Raw genomic sequence first — 17,521 nt, forward strand, 5'->3', positions numbered from 1 at the left:
ACATTTACGAGTCCAACAGAAACGGCTACTCGAACAAGAATATTATAGTAAGATTGTTTTACCTAAAACCACATTAAAAAATCGTCTTAGCAACAGCCAGCTATACTATAAAAGAGGTGATTTTATTGCCCTGTATGGGTGTGGTGTTGCTTTGCTTGGCTACCTTCATCATCAACACACAAAGGCTCGATTAACACTTCTTGAATGCCTACAAAACAACTGCAGGTTTAACATAAAAAATAATCATTACTATAGATTTCTTCAATACCTTGGCTCTCAAGTTTACGTTAAAATATTCAAAGGGAAATTCCTACTCACCTTGGCTTTAATACTCAATCGATAGAAAAACAGTGGTAAGTAAGATACGCTTCGAAGCAAACACGTCACCAAAAAAACTCAAGATGGAAGATGTAGACACCAATCTTCCAAAAGGAAAATTTTTCGAATCCGAACTAACTAACCAGCTTCGTAGTAATGATTTTTGTTATCATTTTAAGTATAGATGTAATTAATTATTTTTAGCAAATAAGAAACTACTATTTTCGCTTGAATTTCCAAATGATTTTTGGAAAAAAAGCGATTAACAACCGATTGATTCATAACCAGATCTATGAGATTTTTTGTGTGAGATATGTATAATGATATACATATATATTAAATACGTTTTTTTCAAAAATACTACAACCTTCCATTATCGCAGAAATAAGGAAGCCCATTTTTACCTGTACAATTTTTCCCATTTCCTTTATATCCACTTTTGCATTTACAAAAGTATGAACCATCCGTATTTGTGCAGTTAGCATCCACACTGCACGGGCTCCCTGCACATTCGTTCTTATCTGCAAACATAAACAATAATGAGACAAAAGAGCATCGCTTAGTTTTTGTGTTTGTTTGTTTGTTTGTTTTTTATTTATTACTGATGAAAGCAAGATCTGTTGCAACATTTTAATCACAATAAAATGGTTATGTGGAATATGTGAAAAAAATAAAAAATACCCATGGAGTTTACCTGTACAATTCTCCCGGCCGGCCTTTTCATATCCAGTGTGACATGAACAATAGTATGAACCATCAGTATTTTTGCAACTTGAATGTGAACCACAAGGAGAATGCGCGCATTCATCCACATCTGTAACAAATATATATAAATACCAAAAATGTGTTATACGCAGACATAGACATTCGCTTTGTAAATGTGCCAATTCTTCCAAAGTAATGAAAATACTCGCGAAATCAATCTCCAAGCGATTACAATGAGATCAGTTCTTGTAAACTTACCAGTGCATGTAAATCCATCTCCAGTATATCCAGAATCACAAGTACACATGTAAGAGCCGTCTGTGTTGTTGCACGAAGCATTGGAATGACATGGGGAAGATGTCTGGCATTCATTGACATCTTGAATCAAAATTAAAACAATTTACCCGACTTTTAAATTAGGCTATGCTTTCTACAGATATTAAAACCAAAGTTATTAAAACAAGTTTACCAGTGCATTTGAATCCATCTCCAGTATATCCAGAATCACATGCGCAGATGTAAGATCCATCTGTGTTGCTGCACGTGGCATTGAAATGACATGTGTATTCGGTTAGGCATTCGTTTACATCTAAAATGGTAACACAATCAAGATTGCAACTCTTCGATATTATTTTTTCGTTTGTATTGGGAGTCATTTGTATAGTCATACCAGTGCACAATACTCCGTCTCCACTACATCCTACGCCTTTTTGTAGAAAAGGTTATATCAATAAAAATCATGTTTTTCTAGGGTGTGACTAATCTTATAATTACATGTTAACCTGTTTGGAATTTGTTCAGATTTAAAATAATCGTTTGGTAACTTTATTTATTTAATATTGCTTCGACGAAGCTTGTCAACTAACAATAAATTTCAAAAAAATTATTTAATTATTTATGTAATAGCAGCCTACACTAATGCATGTTTCAAAAATCCGCTATTATTTACCAATTTAAGCAAACCCAATTTTAAGTATACTGTATTTTAATTTGTACGTGCTTCGGCGAATATATAATCCGTTCGTGTTGAAAAGATACAGCAAATCCGTTTTGTTTTCGATTATATCGGAAATGATTTCTTTTATACATTTTCAAGTGTGCTTCGCAAAACCCTAAAATATTTACGTTGCCCTACCTGTGCAGTTAAATCCATCTCCAGTATATCCAGAATCACATGTACAGATATAAGATCCGTCTGTGTTATTGCACATGGCGTTAGAATGACAAGGGAAATCTCTTTGGCATTCATTTTCATCTAGAAATTCAGTTTGAATGAATTTTAATCGCTTTCTTCAAGGTTTTTACGCAATTAAAATCTAAAAGCATATGTCTCAAATTACTCGATCTCCGCTAGACTGACCCAGAATCATACGGATGTACAGACGACGTCTTCCTGCGTTAATCGTTATTCCATATATTATTGGAATAACATGCATGATATTTTCCGCATTTAGGCTACTTTTTATCTAAAACGACGCTACTGAAAACCCAAGTAATTCAGTCGCCTTACCAGAGCAGGTTAACCCATCTCCAGTATATCCAGAATCACATGTGCAAGTATAAGACCCATCGGTGTTATTGCAAATAGCATTGGAATGACATGGGGGAGATGTTAGGCATTCATCCACATCTGAAATATTTTTATAGTTAATTTTTCTTAATAATTTATAAATTGTTCCTTGATGTTAAATCCATATACAACTGTATCTATAATCTTACCAGTGCAGTTGGTGAAACCATCTCCCGTATATCCAGAGAAACATTCACAGTTATAAGATCCAAATGTGTTAATGCATGTAGCATTTGGATGACATTGAAGATCTTTTTGGCATTCGTTTACATCTAAAATAATGGGTTTGGACGTGATTTGTCAGTCAAATCAGAATATCCGTACACAGATATCATATAAGTACCATAAATCGAGGAAAAAGTGTGTACATCGAAAAAATTGTCCCCACCTCTAGCATTACCTCTATTACTAAAGGTGGTGTCCCTACCAGCTAAGGCGAGTTTAAAACTTTCCATATAAACACTAGTACTTGCGTTTCAGCTGCTAGAATATTGACATGAAGTCTCTTCCATCACGGTAAATCGAACGGTAAAGTGTCCCTGGGACTCCAGAACATGCATGTAAACCGCCATTATAAAGAGCAAAATTATTGATCGCTGGGATGAAGAATTTGTTGTATTGCTTGGCAAAAGCCCGCTTGACTAAAGGTAACCCCAAATCCAGTTAGGAATTTTTGCCGTCGAAATAGACGACATCAAATCACCAAACATTAAAAATTCGTGATTTAAAACTAACTTCGGAAAATTATATGCGACATTAAGCCTTGACTTCAGGTAAATACAAAGGCATAATCAATACAACACGAATTAACGTATACAAAGATATGTTTCTAACACGCTGCGTCTGCCGTGAAATATATAGTTGTGCCGTGGAATATAAAAATTATTCTGCCCATGCATGTAGTATTAAAATGTAAGTGCAAGGATTTCTCGTAAAAATAATATCGAAATAACATCACTCGACATATTCGTAATTTTTACACTCGTCGCTTTGCAAATGTGGCAATTCTTCGAAAAAAATGAAAATACTCACGAAATCAATCTCCAAGCGATTACAATGAGCTTAGTTCTTGTAAACTTACCAGGGCATGTAAATCCATCCCCACTATATCCAGAATCGCAAGTACACATGTAAGACCCGTATGTGTTGTTGCACGAAGCATTGGCATCACATGTGGAAGATGTCTGGCATTCGTTGACATCTTGGAAGAAAATTAAAACAATTTACCCGACTTTTAGGCTGTGCTTCATACAGATATTAAAACCAATTATCCACACAAGTTTACCAGTGCAGTTGAATCCATCTCCAGTATATCCAGAATCACATGTGCAGATATAAGATCCATCTGTGTTATTGCACGTAGCATTGGAATGACATGTGTATTCGGTTAGACATTCGTTTACATCTAAAAACACAATTAAAGATTGCTTTCTTTGAATCTCTTCGATATTTTTCATTGTTTTGGGAGTCTAATTCATTTGTATAGTCATACGAGTGCACAAAAATCCTCCTCCACTACATCCTAGGGCCGTTTGTAGAAAAGATTATCATGTTTTAAAAGAAAATCATGTAAAAAGAAAATGATGTTTTTCTAGGTTGTGACGAATCTTTATTATAATAGCATAACGCCTGTTTTATAATTACATGTTAACCTGTTTGCAATTTGTTCAGATTTAAAATAATCGTTTGGTAATTATAAAAAGATATTTACTTAATATTGCTTCGACGAAGCTTGTGAACTAACAATAAATTTCCGGCCATCAAAATTAATTTAAGTTGAATAATTTTGAAAATATTCCTACCTGTGCAATTAAATCCATCTCCACTATATCCGAAATTACATGTGCAAATGTATGATCCTTCTGTGTTGTTGTAAGATGCATTTGAATCACAAAGGGAATCTCTTTGGCATTCGTCGTCATCTAAAATTCATGTTACGCTATATTTAGCAAATATTTCACTTACAAAAAATTTATGTATGTATAGCTACATATTCTTACCAATGCAGTCAAATCCATCTCCTATATATCCAGAATCACATATGCATATGTAAGATCCATCTGTGTTATTGCACGTAGCATTGGAATGACATGGGGGAGATGTTACGCATTCGTCAACATCTAAAATTAAGGATTACCAATTTTTTTTCAATGAGGTAAGATCCGTCAGTGCTATTGCTGGTCCCAGTGATATAGAAAAAGTCAAATTATTTAATAATTTATGTAATATCAGCCTACACTGATGCCTGTTTCAAAAATCCGCTATTATTTACCAATGCGAGCTAACCTAATTTTTAGTATATTTTAATTTGCATGTGCTTCGGCGAATATATTATCCGTTCATGTTAAAAAGATACAGAAAATCTTTTTTGTTTTCTATTATAATAGAAGTGATATTTTTTATACATTTTTAAAGGTGCTTCGCAAAACCCTAAAATATTTACGTTGTCTTACCTGTGCAGTTAAATCCATCTCCTGTATATCCAGAATCACATGTGCAGATATACGATCCGTCTGTGTTATTGCACGTGGCGTTAGAATGACAAGGAAAATCTATTTTGCATTCATTTGCATCTAGAATTTCAGTTTGAATGAATATTTATCGCTTTCTTCAAGGTTTTTACGCAATTAAAATCTAAAAGCATATATCTCAAATTACTCGAACTCCGCCGAGGTCTTTCTGCGTTGTTCCATGTATCATTGGAATAACATGGAGGATCTTTTCCGCATTTACTTTTTATCTAAAACGACGCTACTGAAAACCCAAGTAATTCAGTTGCCTTACCAGAGCAAGTTAATCCATCTCCAGTAAATCCAGAATCACATGTGCAAATGTAAGATCCATCTGTGTTGTTGCACGTAGCATTGGAATGACATGGTGAATCAGTTTCGCATTCATTTACATCTGAAACAAAATTATAATTTTTCTCATCATTTATTTCAAATGTGCTAGTCAATGCTTTATCTGGCTAATCGAATAACATAAGCACATGATTGGCTTTTCTTCTCATGGCGAATATCCGTCATTTTTGGAGTGCTTTCAATTCACCACTTGCACCGTGGGCGCCACGTGTACTTGGCACGTGATCAAAAATGTAAACAATCGCAAAAGTTCGGACTACGGGTCACGCAAACTCTCACGCGATAGTATAGAAAACATTAGTACATTGCACGCAAAAGTTCGGACTATGGTCGCAACTAAAAGATGCGCTTAGGGAACATGTAAAAATGATTCAAGATACCCGCACCTGCATAAGAGAAATAAAAACAATGACCCAATTAAATTTTATCATTTTCCTTGTATTGTACGATCGGCAGAGAGGAGAAGAAAATGGATAATCGCGTGTCACCGAGGTGATAATTTCGTTTGCACGAAAGACAGCTACATTTGTAGTTTACATTTTATCGGTACCAATGGACCAACGAAGGAAAACCCAGATCCTGTGTCCGCCGTCTCGAGCAATGAAAAGGTAATAATATGCATTATTTAAATTATTAAGTAATGATTTTCGACATGCATTAATGAACGCATCCCAACTAAAAATCGTGTTTTTGTTAAGGCTAAACGATTTGAAAGGAAACGACGTAGCCCTACCAAGAGAAAACAACGCGCTTTTGAGAGGTTGCTGAGGCACTTCTTAATTTGTCGTCGAGCACAGCGAGATCTTCGGAAGAATTATCTCTTGCCGAAAGTTTATTAAATTTGAGCGTGGAAAAAGTCGACGCGATTGATGCAAATGAAGACACTATTAATAGTGAACTTAATGAACTTAATGACAAACAAAGAACAAATAACAAAGAACTTAATGCATTTAACTCGGGTTGTTCTCCGCCGAAAAGTACAGTGAAACATAACAGTACATGTACACAGGTTTGTTGTACACTGCGTACATGCAATTTGTCACAAAGGTGTACTAAAAAATACACGTATTAAATTCTCAGCACTCAGCTGGATTTCATTTTACATGGATTACAATTTATGTCAAAGTGACTCAATACTCGCACATATTTTTGTTATGTAGACTGATATTGATTTGACCGACATTTCGCTGTACAAAGACTCTGAACTGAAAAATATTAAGCGGTTACGAAGGCAGTTGTTTATGGCGTTGGTAGATGATCCAAAAAATACTTTCCACTACACAGGCATGTTCGTATATATAATCCTTTGAATAAATAATTATATACATTGCATTACATTATACTTCTATACTATCGCGTGAGAGTTTGCGTGACCCGTAGTCCGAACTTTTGCGATTGTTTACATTTTTGATCACGTGCCAAGTACACGTGGCGCCCACGGTACAAGTGGTGAATTTCCATACGATTTCAATAATAATAGTATAACAAAATGGAACATTACATTAAACAATATTAATATAATCTACAGTATATCAACATTAAACAATTTCAAACGGAACATTAAAAACAATATTAATATAATCTACAGTATATCAACATTAAACAATTTCAAACTGAACATTAAAAACACTCGCCAGCGTCGTAGGGACCATTAAGTGTGTTGAAAAGCATGGGGCTAAATTACAACTTGACAACCACCCTCCGCGAATATGCCCGGATTTTTTATCTCTTTAAAACAATGTGTAAAAATGAAAGTGTAGAAAGGCTGTAAATTTTTTTTGGCATTACACAATTCACACAATTAACATTAAAATTTAACAATTTTACAGTGGGCATAATAGCTAGTGGCAATTGTGAGACCATGTATCACATCATAAATCTATGAGAAAGTATTCCTTCCGTCTCTTTGTGATAACGAAACAGTACAATTGAAATTTGCTTTGAAAAAGAAAATTTCAGTCACGTGTGGTAAGAATCATGAAATAGAAATAAGCAATATTGACGGCTAACCTTGGCAGTCTGTTCCATTTCCTGAGTAGCCTTGTTTGCATGTACAATTAAAATACCCATCAGTATTGTTGCAGTAGGCATTTTGATGGCAATTGTGAGTTCCTATAATGCATTCGTTGACATCTAAAAATGACAATAATAAAGTATATGAAAATATATGATATTTGATATATATAAAAATATTTGATATTTTGATTATGATTAAAAATTAAAATTACACAAATGTTGTAAATTAACACCACAATGGCGATGATAAAAGCATGAGTTTCCTATCTGTCCAAAATTTCAACAACAAAGGATTTCATATATATCTCCTGATAAATATTAGGCATCTATCGTTAGAGAAACTCGTTGTGTATTAATTTACGCCTAACCTTGGCAGTCTCTCCCATTTCCAAAGTAACCATTTTTGCATGTACAATTGAAAGAACCGTCATTATTGTTACAAAATGCATTGAAATTGCAATTATGAGAACCTGCACTACATTCGTTGACATCTGAAAGAAATCTTAATGAAAAAGTGTAGTAACGTTTTGGCATTACACAATTCACATTTCCTTCGCAATTTTGATTTTTGCCAGGAAAGAAATCTCCGAGTTCTTACAGTAGGCATAATAGTGGCAATTGTGAGACCATGCATAACATTATAAATCTATGAGAAGTATTCCTTCCGTCTCTTTGTGATAACTAAAACAATTCAATTGAAATTTCCCTTGAAAATGAAAATTTCAGCACGTGGGGTCAGAATCATGAAATAGATATACGCAATATTGATGGCTGACCGTGGCAATTTGTTCCATTTCCTGAATAGCCTTGTTTGCATGTACAATAATAAAAGCCTTCAGTTTATACAGTAGGCATTGCGATGACAATTATGAGTTTCTTGTGTTTTCGTCGACATCTGAAACGACAATTAAACAGCAGTAATGAATTATTCTGCCATTGTGACTTTACATTCTATTAAAAAATATTTTAAATTAACACCTTACGCTACAAACATCGCTTTCCTATCTAACTCAAAATTTCAGAAACAAAAGATTGAAAGTGAATTTCTTTCAAAATTCCTGCCGTTCAAAGACAGAGCTATAAATTATTATATATATTGAATAATATGATTTAAGCTTAACCTTCACAGTATGTTCATTTCCCAGTAGCCTCCCAAGTACATGTACAATTGAAAGAGCCGTCAGTATTGTTGCAATAGCCATTGTAATGGCAATTATGAGAACCTTCACGACATTCGTCGATATCTGAAAGAATAAAAAAACGAGGGTTTAAAAGATAATTTGTTAAAGTTTGATTTTGTGATATTTCCATTCAAAGAATCTCAAAATTCTTACAGTAGGCATTATGTGTATTAGCAATAGACCTTTCTTATAATGAAGGCAAACGCAAATTCTGGATGTTACACGAAATTTGACTGGCTCCACAAGACAAATATCATATGTACGTGTAACATCAGACGTTCCGCGTTTGACGTCATTATGATAAAGGTCTATTGTTAGACCATGTTTTAGATGTTTAAATCTATATAAGAACGTACAGAAAATATTCTGCCTTTCCAATGCAAATTTTCCTTTCATTCTTAGGTCGTGCATGAGAAGTTTAAATCATACAATAGGGTATACAACATGAACGGCTAACCTCGGCAGTCTGTTCCATTTCCAGAATAGCCTTTTTTGCAAGTACAAATGAAAAACCCATCAGTATTGTTACAATAGGCATTGTAATGACAATTGTGAGTCGTTGTATTACATTCGTTGACATCTAAAAAGGGCAATAATAAAGTGTGAAATATTTGATATTTTGATTTTGATAAAAAACTAACATTACACAAATGTTGTAAATTAACACCACATTAGCGATGACCAAGGCATCGGTTTCTTCTCTCAAAATTTCAACAACAAAAGAAAGCGATTCATATTTCCTGAAAATATATACGCTATGCCAGGTTAGAGAAATTCATTGTGTAATATTTAAGCCTAACCGTGACAGTCTGTTCCATTTCCAACGTAGCCATTTTTACATGTACAATTGAAAGAACCATCAGTATTGTTACAAAAAGCATTGTAATTGCAATTATGAGATTCGGCACGGCAATCGTCGATATCTAAGAAAAATGAAAACACAATGTTATAAAAAATCACGTTTTATTTATAAAATTTCCTTCGCAATTCCGATTTTTTGCAAGTGCCAAGGAAAAGACCTCAAGATTCTTGCATCATAGTGGCATTAGTTAAACTATGTATTACATTCGCAAAAATCTAAGAAAAAATATAAAAATATTTTGTCTTTGGTAACATAACAGTGCAATTTCTTTGAAATTTTGAGCCATCATGAGAATTCACAATCGTGAAATTGAAATATACAAAATCAACAGCTGACCTTGGCAGTCTGTTCCATTTCCTGAGTAGCCTTTTCTGCATGTACAATTGAAATACCCATCAGTATTGTTACAGTAGGCATTGTGATGGCAATTGTGGGTCCTTGTGTTACATTCGTTGACATCTGAAAAAAGGCAATTAAACAAAAGGTATAAAATATTCTGTCATTGCAACTCGACCTCCCATTTCGCAAATATTTTAAATTAACGCCCTATTTGCAAATTTAGACTACTAAAACATCGGTTTCCTCACTCTCACAAAAGAATGAAACCAAAACTTTCGGCAAATCAATGTTAGCTGTTGAAAATTAGAGCGACCGATTATTTTTATTTCTAACCTTGGCAGTCTGTTCCATTTCCCCAGTAGCCGTTTTTACATGTACAATTGAAAGAACCGTCTGTATTGCTACAGTAGCCATTGTAATGGCAATTATGAGAACCTTCACTACATTCGTCGATATCTGAAAGAAATAATTAACGACAATAGGGAGTTTTAGTTTGACGTTTACGGCAAACCGCAAACCGCGGTTTCACGTTAGCGGTTTCACGTTGCCGTTGTCACGAATTTGACTTTTAGTTCGCGGTCATTTACCTACACCTTATGTTCGAACGATTCAACATTGGCATTCAGTAAACAGTTTCGCTGTTAAATTGCTTTTAGCTATTTCTAATGCTTCGGTTTTTTTAAATCAAATGTTATTTATACACCTGGGTTGAAAGGAACCTCAATTTTAATAAGCGACTATCGAAATACGATATCATGGTAAACCGCCATATTGCCAGTCGTGTTATTGAATAGTGGTAGTCGCTTTCTTAATTAAAGAAAACTGGTAAACTTATTGAAAACAGGCTGGAAAATTAACACAAAGAAAATTTCGATATCCAATATGTCTACTAGAAGTGTTTAAACGTGAAACGAGACACTATTGCAATGACAATTCGCTGAGGTAAATGAGCTACGTGAAAATACACCTCAGGCGGTTGAAAACGTGAACCGCAAACGTCAAACGGCAAAATTTTAACGTCAAGCCGCGGTTTGCGGTTCGCGGTTGAAGAGAAAACGTCAAACTAAAACTCTCTAATGTGAAATATATTCCTTTCTTCAAGGTTTTTGCGCAGTTAAAATCTAAAGGCAAATGTCTCAAATTACTCGATCTCCGCTAGATCCGGAATCATACGCTTGTACAGACGACCGAGGTCTTTCTGCGTTATTCCATGTATCATTGGAGTAACATGGAGGGACTTTTCCGCATTTACTTTTTATCTAAAACGACGCTACTGAAAACCCAAGTAATTCAGTTGCCTTACCAGAGCAGGTTAATCCATTTCCACTATATCCAGAGTCACACGTGCAAATGTAAGATCCATCTGTGTTGTTGCATGTCGCATTCGAGTGACATGGTGAATCAGTTTCACATTCATTTACATCTGAAACAAAATTATAATGTTTTTCATCATGTATTTCAAATGTGCTAGTCAATGATTTATCTGGCTAATCGAATTACATGAGCACATGATTGGCTTTCCTTCTCATGGAGAATATCCGCCATTTTGGGGGTGCTTTCAATTTCCATACGATTTCAATAAACAATATTAATATAAACTACAGTATATCAAAATTAAACAATTTCAAACTGAACATTAAAAACACTCGCCAGCGCCGTAGGGACCGTTTAGCATGTGGAAAAGCATGGGGCTAAATTACAAATTGACAACCACCCCCCGCGAATATGCCTGGATTTTTTATCCGTTTAAAACAATGTGTAAAAATAAAAGTGTAGAAAGGGTGCAAATTTTTTTAGCATTACACAATTCACACAATTAACATTAATTTTACAGTAGGTATAATAGCTAGTGGCAATTGTGAGACCATGTATCGCATTATAAATCTATGAGAAAGTATTCCTTCCGTCTCTTTGTGATAACTAAACAGTACAATTGAAATTTGCTTTGAAGAAGAAAATTTCAGTCACGTGTGGTAAGAATCATGAAATAGAAATAGGCAATATTGACGGCTAACCTTTACAGTGTGTTCCATTTCCTGAGTAGCCTTGTTTGCATGTACAATTAAAATACCCGTCAGTATTGTCGCAGTAAGCATTTTGATGGCAATTGTGAGTTCCTATAATGCATTCGTTGACATCTAAAAATGATAGTAATAAAGTGTAAAAATATTTTATATTTTTATTATGATTAAAAATTAACATGACACAAATGTTGTAAATTAACACCACAAGGGCGATGACAAAAGCATGTGTTTCCTATCTGTCCAAAATTTCAACAACAAAAGATTAGGCATCTCTGGTTAGAGAAACTCGTTGTGTATTAATTTACGCCTAACCTTGGCAGACTCTCCCATTTCCAAAGTAACCATCTTTGCATGTACAATTGAAAGAACCGTCAGTATTGTTACAAAACGCATTGAAATTGCAATTATGAGAATCTGCACTACATTCGTTGACATCTGAAAGAAATAATTAATGAAAAAGTTTAATAATGATTTAGCATTACACAATTCACATTTCCTTCGCAAATCTGATTTTTGCCAGGAAAGAAATCTCCGAGTTCTTACAGTAGGCATAATAGTGGCAATTGTTGAGGCAATAATGCATTACATTATAAATCTATGGGAAAGTATTCCTTCCGTCTCTTTGTGATAACTAAACAATACAATTAAAATTTCCTTTGAAAATGAAAATATCAGTCACGTTGAGTCAGAATCGTGAAATATAGATATACGCAATATTGATGGCTGACCTTGGCAATTTGTTCCATTTCCTGAATAGCCCTGTTTGCATGTACAATTAAAAAAGCCTTCAGTATTGTTACAGTAGGCATTGCGATGACAATTATGAGTTCTTGTATTACATTCGTCGACATCTGAAACGACAATTTAACAGCAGTAATGAATTATTCTGCTATTGTGACTTTATTATATTCCTTTTCGAAAAATATTTTAAATTAACACCTTACGTTGCAAATTTACAACTAAAACATCGCTTTCCTATCTAACTCAAAATTTCAAAAACAAAAGATTGAAAGTGAATTTCTTTCAAACTTCTTGATCAAAAATATATTATATATCATATATTATTTAAGCTTAACCTTCACAGAATGTTCCATTTCCCAAGTAGCCGTTTTTACATGTACAATTGAAAGAGCCGTCAGTATTGTTGCAATAGCCATTGTAATGGCAATTATGAGAACCTGCACCACACTCGTCGATATCTGAAAGAATAAAAAAACGAAGGTTTAAAAGATAATTTGCTAAAGTTTGTGCAATTGCCATTCAAAGAATTTCTTTCAAATATTGAGCCTTCATGAGAATTCACAATCGTTAAATTGAACCTTGGCAGTCTGTTCCATTTCCTGAGTAGCCTTTTCTGCATGTAAAAAGAGAAATAAAAAATGCTATAAAAGGTCTCAAAACATCAACAACAAAATATTTTCAAGTCATATTTACTTCAAAACATTTGGCGTTCAAAGTTAGAGCTATTAATTATTTATAACATAAGCCTACTGATGTTTGTTGCGGATCAAGGTATTGGCTGAGGTTTAATGTCATTTAATTTCAAAATACGTTAATAGCAACGCTATTGATTTAAAATTTTTAAAGAATATTTTTACATAAATTTTCAATTTTCAATTTTCAATGTGATTGCAAGTTAGAACTGTAATTTATTCAGCCCTACTCTGGATCCGCCACAGCATTTAAGTGATTTACGGATATTGTGCGGAAATTTTGTTCAAGATAATTATTATTGTCTGTATTGTTTTCTGGAGTCACTTTAAAAAATATTGTCTTTCTCATCACTCATCAGGCAGTTCAACAATAAGAACACAATCAGTTTGCCATATATAGCAAAGAATTCGTACGCGTTTTTTTCTTCTCTTTGGGTGGAACACGTTTTCTGGGAAGTTAGGACCAATTAGAACAGATTATCTTCTTTCATTCTACGTTTGAAAACGACATTTCACAGATGAAGCCATTTACCGAACTTTTTTTGCATCACAGTATAAATTATGGCTTTAGAGGAATGAATAAGTCCTTGATAGCCAAAGCATAACAAATGTCAATTCCTGGATTGAATTTGTCAGCATAATTGGTACCGCCTTGAAAATTTATTTACTTTCATTACGGTTTTTTTAACATCCTTATCATTCAGGGAGGAAGGGGGAAGATTAACAGCAGAACCTTTAGGTCTGAGTCGATAAACCAGAGAGGGATCAAACATTGTTTATTCAGAACATTATTTTAATTTTGGCTGACGTGTACTCAATCGCTTGTTTTTCCTTTTGATTTTATGCATGTTCCCCTTCACGTCAGTTCCACGGAATTTCTTCAATCAAGTGTTTGCCAAACAACGCCTTGTAGTTCACCACTAACGACGGACAAATTTTGCGAGAGCACTACTTCGTTTACCTTAATTCGTAGCCAAATCCGATGATAGCGAATTGTATGTCGTTTTACCATGTTCGAGAAAGGGCGCGAACCGAACTCATTCAAACACACTTGCATTACCAATGATCTACTGTACTTCTTTACCATTTACATCACTTCACAATTCTTTTAAAACTTTAATGTGCGGGACTGCGCTAACTAGTCGGTTTTTCTGTCCTTTCATGCAATTTACACTTAGGGGCTGTTCACATGAGCCCGGTTACCGCGCGAGATTTAACGAAGCATAAAAATTAATAGACTTTGAGGTATTGAAATAAGTAAATAACACGATTCTGGTAGTCGTGTCATCCAAACAATAACATGTCATTGTCCTGTTTGAGAAAGACTTATTTCAATATCTCAAAGTTAAATTTTCGTTAAATCTCGGTAACCGCGGGCACATGTGAACAGCCCTTAAACCTAACAAAAAAATATGTATAACATATATGTTATTTACCGGCTGCGAGGTCCGGATAAAAAATATTTTCCCGAGGTTTCAAAAACGACGTTTTTTCAGACCGAGCGAGTAAATAACGTATTTATCATTTTACAAAAAGCTGCATTCGTTTTGTAGTCAGCTCAGCAATGCCAATGGCGACAAAAACATAAACAATCAAAACCTGAACTGGTTAATTTACTAAATTTCACTTCAATTTATCGTGATAATCATTTGGTCCATATATTATTATAAAATAAAAAAGCCAAACGTTCGCGAATAAATCTTTAGAAAACAGGCACCGTAAAAATCCGCCCACTTCTACAGCCAATCAGATTGCAGGAAAGGCGTTCTTGCATATTGCATACTTAATCAAATACAAATGAGCATTGCGTTGGGCGTTCATAGGCCACAAGTTCACCATAACACCGCATTTAAGCTTGCCCATGCGTGGTTGTGGAAAGATGAATAAATTTTTAAGTGAGTTTTTCAAACCCTATTCCCCGTTTTCTGTTTTAACAACCTCATGCATAATATAAGTAAACACAAGCGTTGTTTCGCACACTTTTTACCTGTACAATTTGTTGTTCCATTTCCTTGATATCCTGCTTTACATTCACAAATGTACGAACCATTAGTATTTGCACAGATTTCATTGAAGCCGCATGGGTCATTCAAACATTCATCTGTGTCTGGGCAAGAAAAAAAAGGAAAATAATTATTAGCCTTTTTACTTTAAAAAATCAGTTAAGTGCATGTTTATATAATATAACAAGACCCTTGCTGAGACTGGTAGGCGCAGCAAAAACAGTGCAGCTAAGCTTAAAGCTATAATGTAAAGCACTAAAATGTAAGTTCAAGAAAATATCCATGTTGATATAAAAAACAGGGCACAGCAACACTGGCAGATGTACCACTCGTACGTTATGGAACATTTTTAGCTATAGCCTCCTATAGCTATCCTATATCTCCGATCCTTTATCATGTTGGGTGATATTTTTCTAAAATCCTATTTTTATACTGACTATTTTTAGTTTTCACAATTTATGCATAATATAAGTATTTAAACACAAGTGTAAACACGTTTTACCTGTACAATTCGTTCCATTTTTTTCATATCCTGCTTTACATTCACAAATATATGAACCATTAGTATTTTTACAGACTTCATTGTAACGGCATGGGTCATTTAAACATTCATTTATGTCTGCGGAAATAAAGAATAATATGAAAACAATTATTAGCCGTTCACTTAAAAAGTCCGCTCTGCGCATGCATGTATAAAATTTAGTTATAACATTTTTCTCCTTTGTAACTTGACAATAATATTCTTGTAAAATAACGTTCGTCTAATTTGCCTGATAATTAAACTGACGATTTCGCAAAATACAGGTTATTAAATTTAATTAAAGGCGTTGGAGGGTTAAGGATGGGGGGTTAGGATTTTATGGCTCTTCGGACTTCGGTTGAAATTTGATGCTTGAAATTTCATGGAAAAAATAAAGTCGACAAAAATTGTGTTGGGAATTGAACAGTACTGATTTTCCCATGCGCTAAAAAGACCCCAGGGCGAAGAGGAAATACAAAACAAAACAAAATCCGAAGATTAATATATTGAAACCCAAAATATAGGTTAAAATAAGACAAAGAATTAATTCGTGATATTTTGATTTTATTACAAAAATAATCATCAGACTAACTGAAGTTACAATATATAAATAAGGTCTTATATTATACAATCGGTAATCCGTGACATAATATCAAATCTCAATCAAACGACCAAGGCAGTTTGGCAGTGAGAGGTGTGATGATATGGGTGTAGAATTACGAGAAAAGCTGGAGTTCTTTTCTTGCCTTGAGACCAGAATTTAGCTTAGGTAAACGATATTTGATATTGTGCTTCAAGCAATATGAGAAAAATACACGATATTCGTGAGTTAGTAGTGTGAAGTGTTCAGGAATTGTTAATAATTAGGTTTGAAATAAAAGTAGAGACGTCATTATTCGTCGGTGTTAGATTATTATAAAGATTGTCAATGGCAAGGTGTAGACTTACTATGTGTTGTAGATTTTCACAGTTATGAATATGTTACGTACAGCAGAATTAGTGTGCTAAGAGAGTCGCGTCTTTAAGAAAGCAGAGTAGTTTATGACGTGACTTGTCTCGGGCGTTTAGGTATACTTATATAGGTAAGACTGATAGATGTTTATAATATAACACTTTAAAAAGATTTTGTACAAATATTATAATACGATTTCGGAAGCTGAATTACTTTCTTAAACACCCTGTATAAAACCGGAAGCTTATTTCATTTTTTTTGAAATGCTTCTATTTATACCAGCAGGAGTGGATTCAAGCAAACAAGTGTTATTTGAGTACTTGATTTGTGCTCGCAAATTAAAACTTTCCTTCTATTATTTAAGTATCATCAATCCAAATTTCTTACCTTGGCAATACGTCTGATTTCGAGTGAATCCTGCCTCACATGAACATACAGCGGTGCCAGGGGAATTTGTACATATCAAGTCTGCAGGACAGGTGTTATTTAAAGCACAATGGTCTTCGTCTAAAAAGGTACCACACATTAAGAAAGAATCAAGAATGTAAAATGTAGCCACATTTATAATTTTGACTCTTATTGTACGTAATTAATAATATGAATATTAATAATTAATAATACGATTTATTAAAAAAGAAGAAAATAATTTCCTAAGCTAGCCAGTCCTAATCTTATATTATGGCATGACTCGAATGAGTCGCTGATATTTTTAATTTTCGGAAACAAATATAGTCAGA

The 17,521-nt window shown here is 34.1% G+C and overlaps 2 protein-coding genes and 1 long non-coding RNA gene across 3 annotated transcripts in view; all 3 read right to left on the bottom strand.

The window, feature by feature from the left end:
* Positions 1–765: 765 nt before the first annotated feature.
* Positions 766–1,311, bottom strand: LOC114540673. The gene is made up of 3 exons (XR_003689091.1): positions 1,282–1,311; positions 1,013–1,132; positions 766–839 (listed from the first exon to the last, which is right to left on the bottom strand). It is a non-coding gene; the product is annotated as an uncharacterized LOC114540673 (long non-coding RNA).
* Positions 1,312–1,333: 22 nt separating this feature from the next.
* LOC114540677 (latent-transforming growth factor beta-binding protein 2-like) lies at positions 1,334–8,310 on the bottom strand (the record flags this gene model as incomplete). Its single annotated transcript, XM_028560803.1, has 13 exons — positions 1,334–1,401; positions 1,493–1,612; positions 2,159–2,278; positions 2,534–2,653; positions 2,743–2,865; positions 3,675–3,794; positions 3,879–3,998; positions 4,396–4,515; positions 5,047–5,166; positions 5,378–5,497; positions 7,465–7,587; positions 7,839–7,961; positions 8,247–8,310. Coding segments are annotated over 13 exons (1,461 nt in total), but the record flags the coding sequence as incomplete, so codon positions are not given.
* A 294-nt stretch (positions 8,311–8,604) lies between these two features.
* Positions 8,605–17,521, bottom strand: part of LOC114540678 (latent-transforming growth factor beta-binding protein 4-like) — a 15,125-nt gene continuing 6,208 nt past the window's right edge. The window contains exons 8-21 of the mRNA XM_028560804.1: positions 17,172–17,291; positions 15,815–15,931; positions 15,297–15,416; positions 13,180–13,230; positions 12,953–13,075; positions 12,605–12,727; positions 12,189–12,311; positions 11,868–11,990; positions 11,156–11,275; positions 10,186–10,308; positions 9,850–9,972; positions 9,452–9,574; positions 9,109–9,231; positions 8,605–8,714 (exon numbers count right to left, since the gene is read on the bottom strand). Coding sequence (XP_028416605.1) covers positions 8,605–8,714; positions 9,109–9,231; positions 9,452–9,574; positions 9,850–9,972; positions 10,186–10,308; positions 11,156–11,275; positions 11,868–11,990; positions 12,189–12,311; positions 12,605–12,727; positions 12,953–13,075; positions 13,180–13,230; positions 15,297–15,416; positions 15,815–15,931; positions 17,172–17,291 — 1,622 coding nt within the window. The remainder of the gene's footprint in view (positions 8,715–9,108; positions 9,232–9,451; positions 9,575–9,849; positions 9,973–10,185; positions 10,309–11,155; positions 11,276–11,867; positions 11,991–12,188; positions 12,312–12,604; positions 12,728–12,952; positions 13,076–13,179; positions 13,231–15,296; positions 15,417–15,814; positions 15,932–17,171; positions 17,292–17,521) is intronic.

The sequence above is a fragment of the Dendronephthya gigantea genome, unplaced genomic scaffold (assembly GCF_004324835.1).
Source record: "Dendronephthya gigantea isolate DGI-Jeju-01 unplaced genomic scaffold, DenGig_1.0 000246F, whole genome shotgun sequence".
Lineage (NCBI taxonomy): Eukaryota > Metazoa > Cnidaria > Anthozoa > Malacalcyonacea > Nephtheidae > Dendronephthya > Dendronephthya gigantea.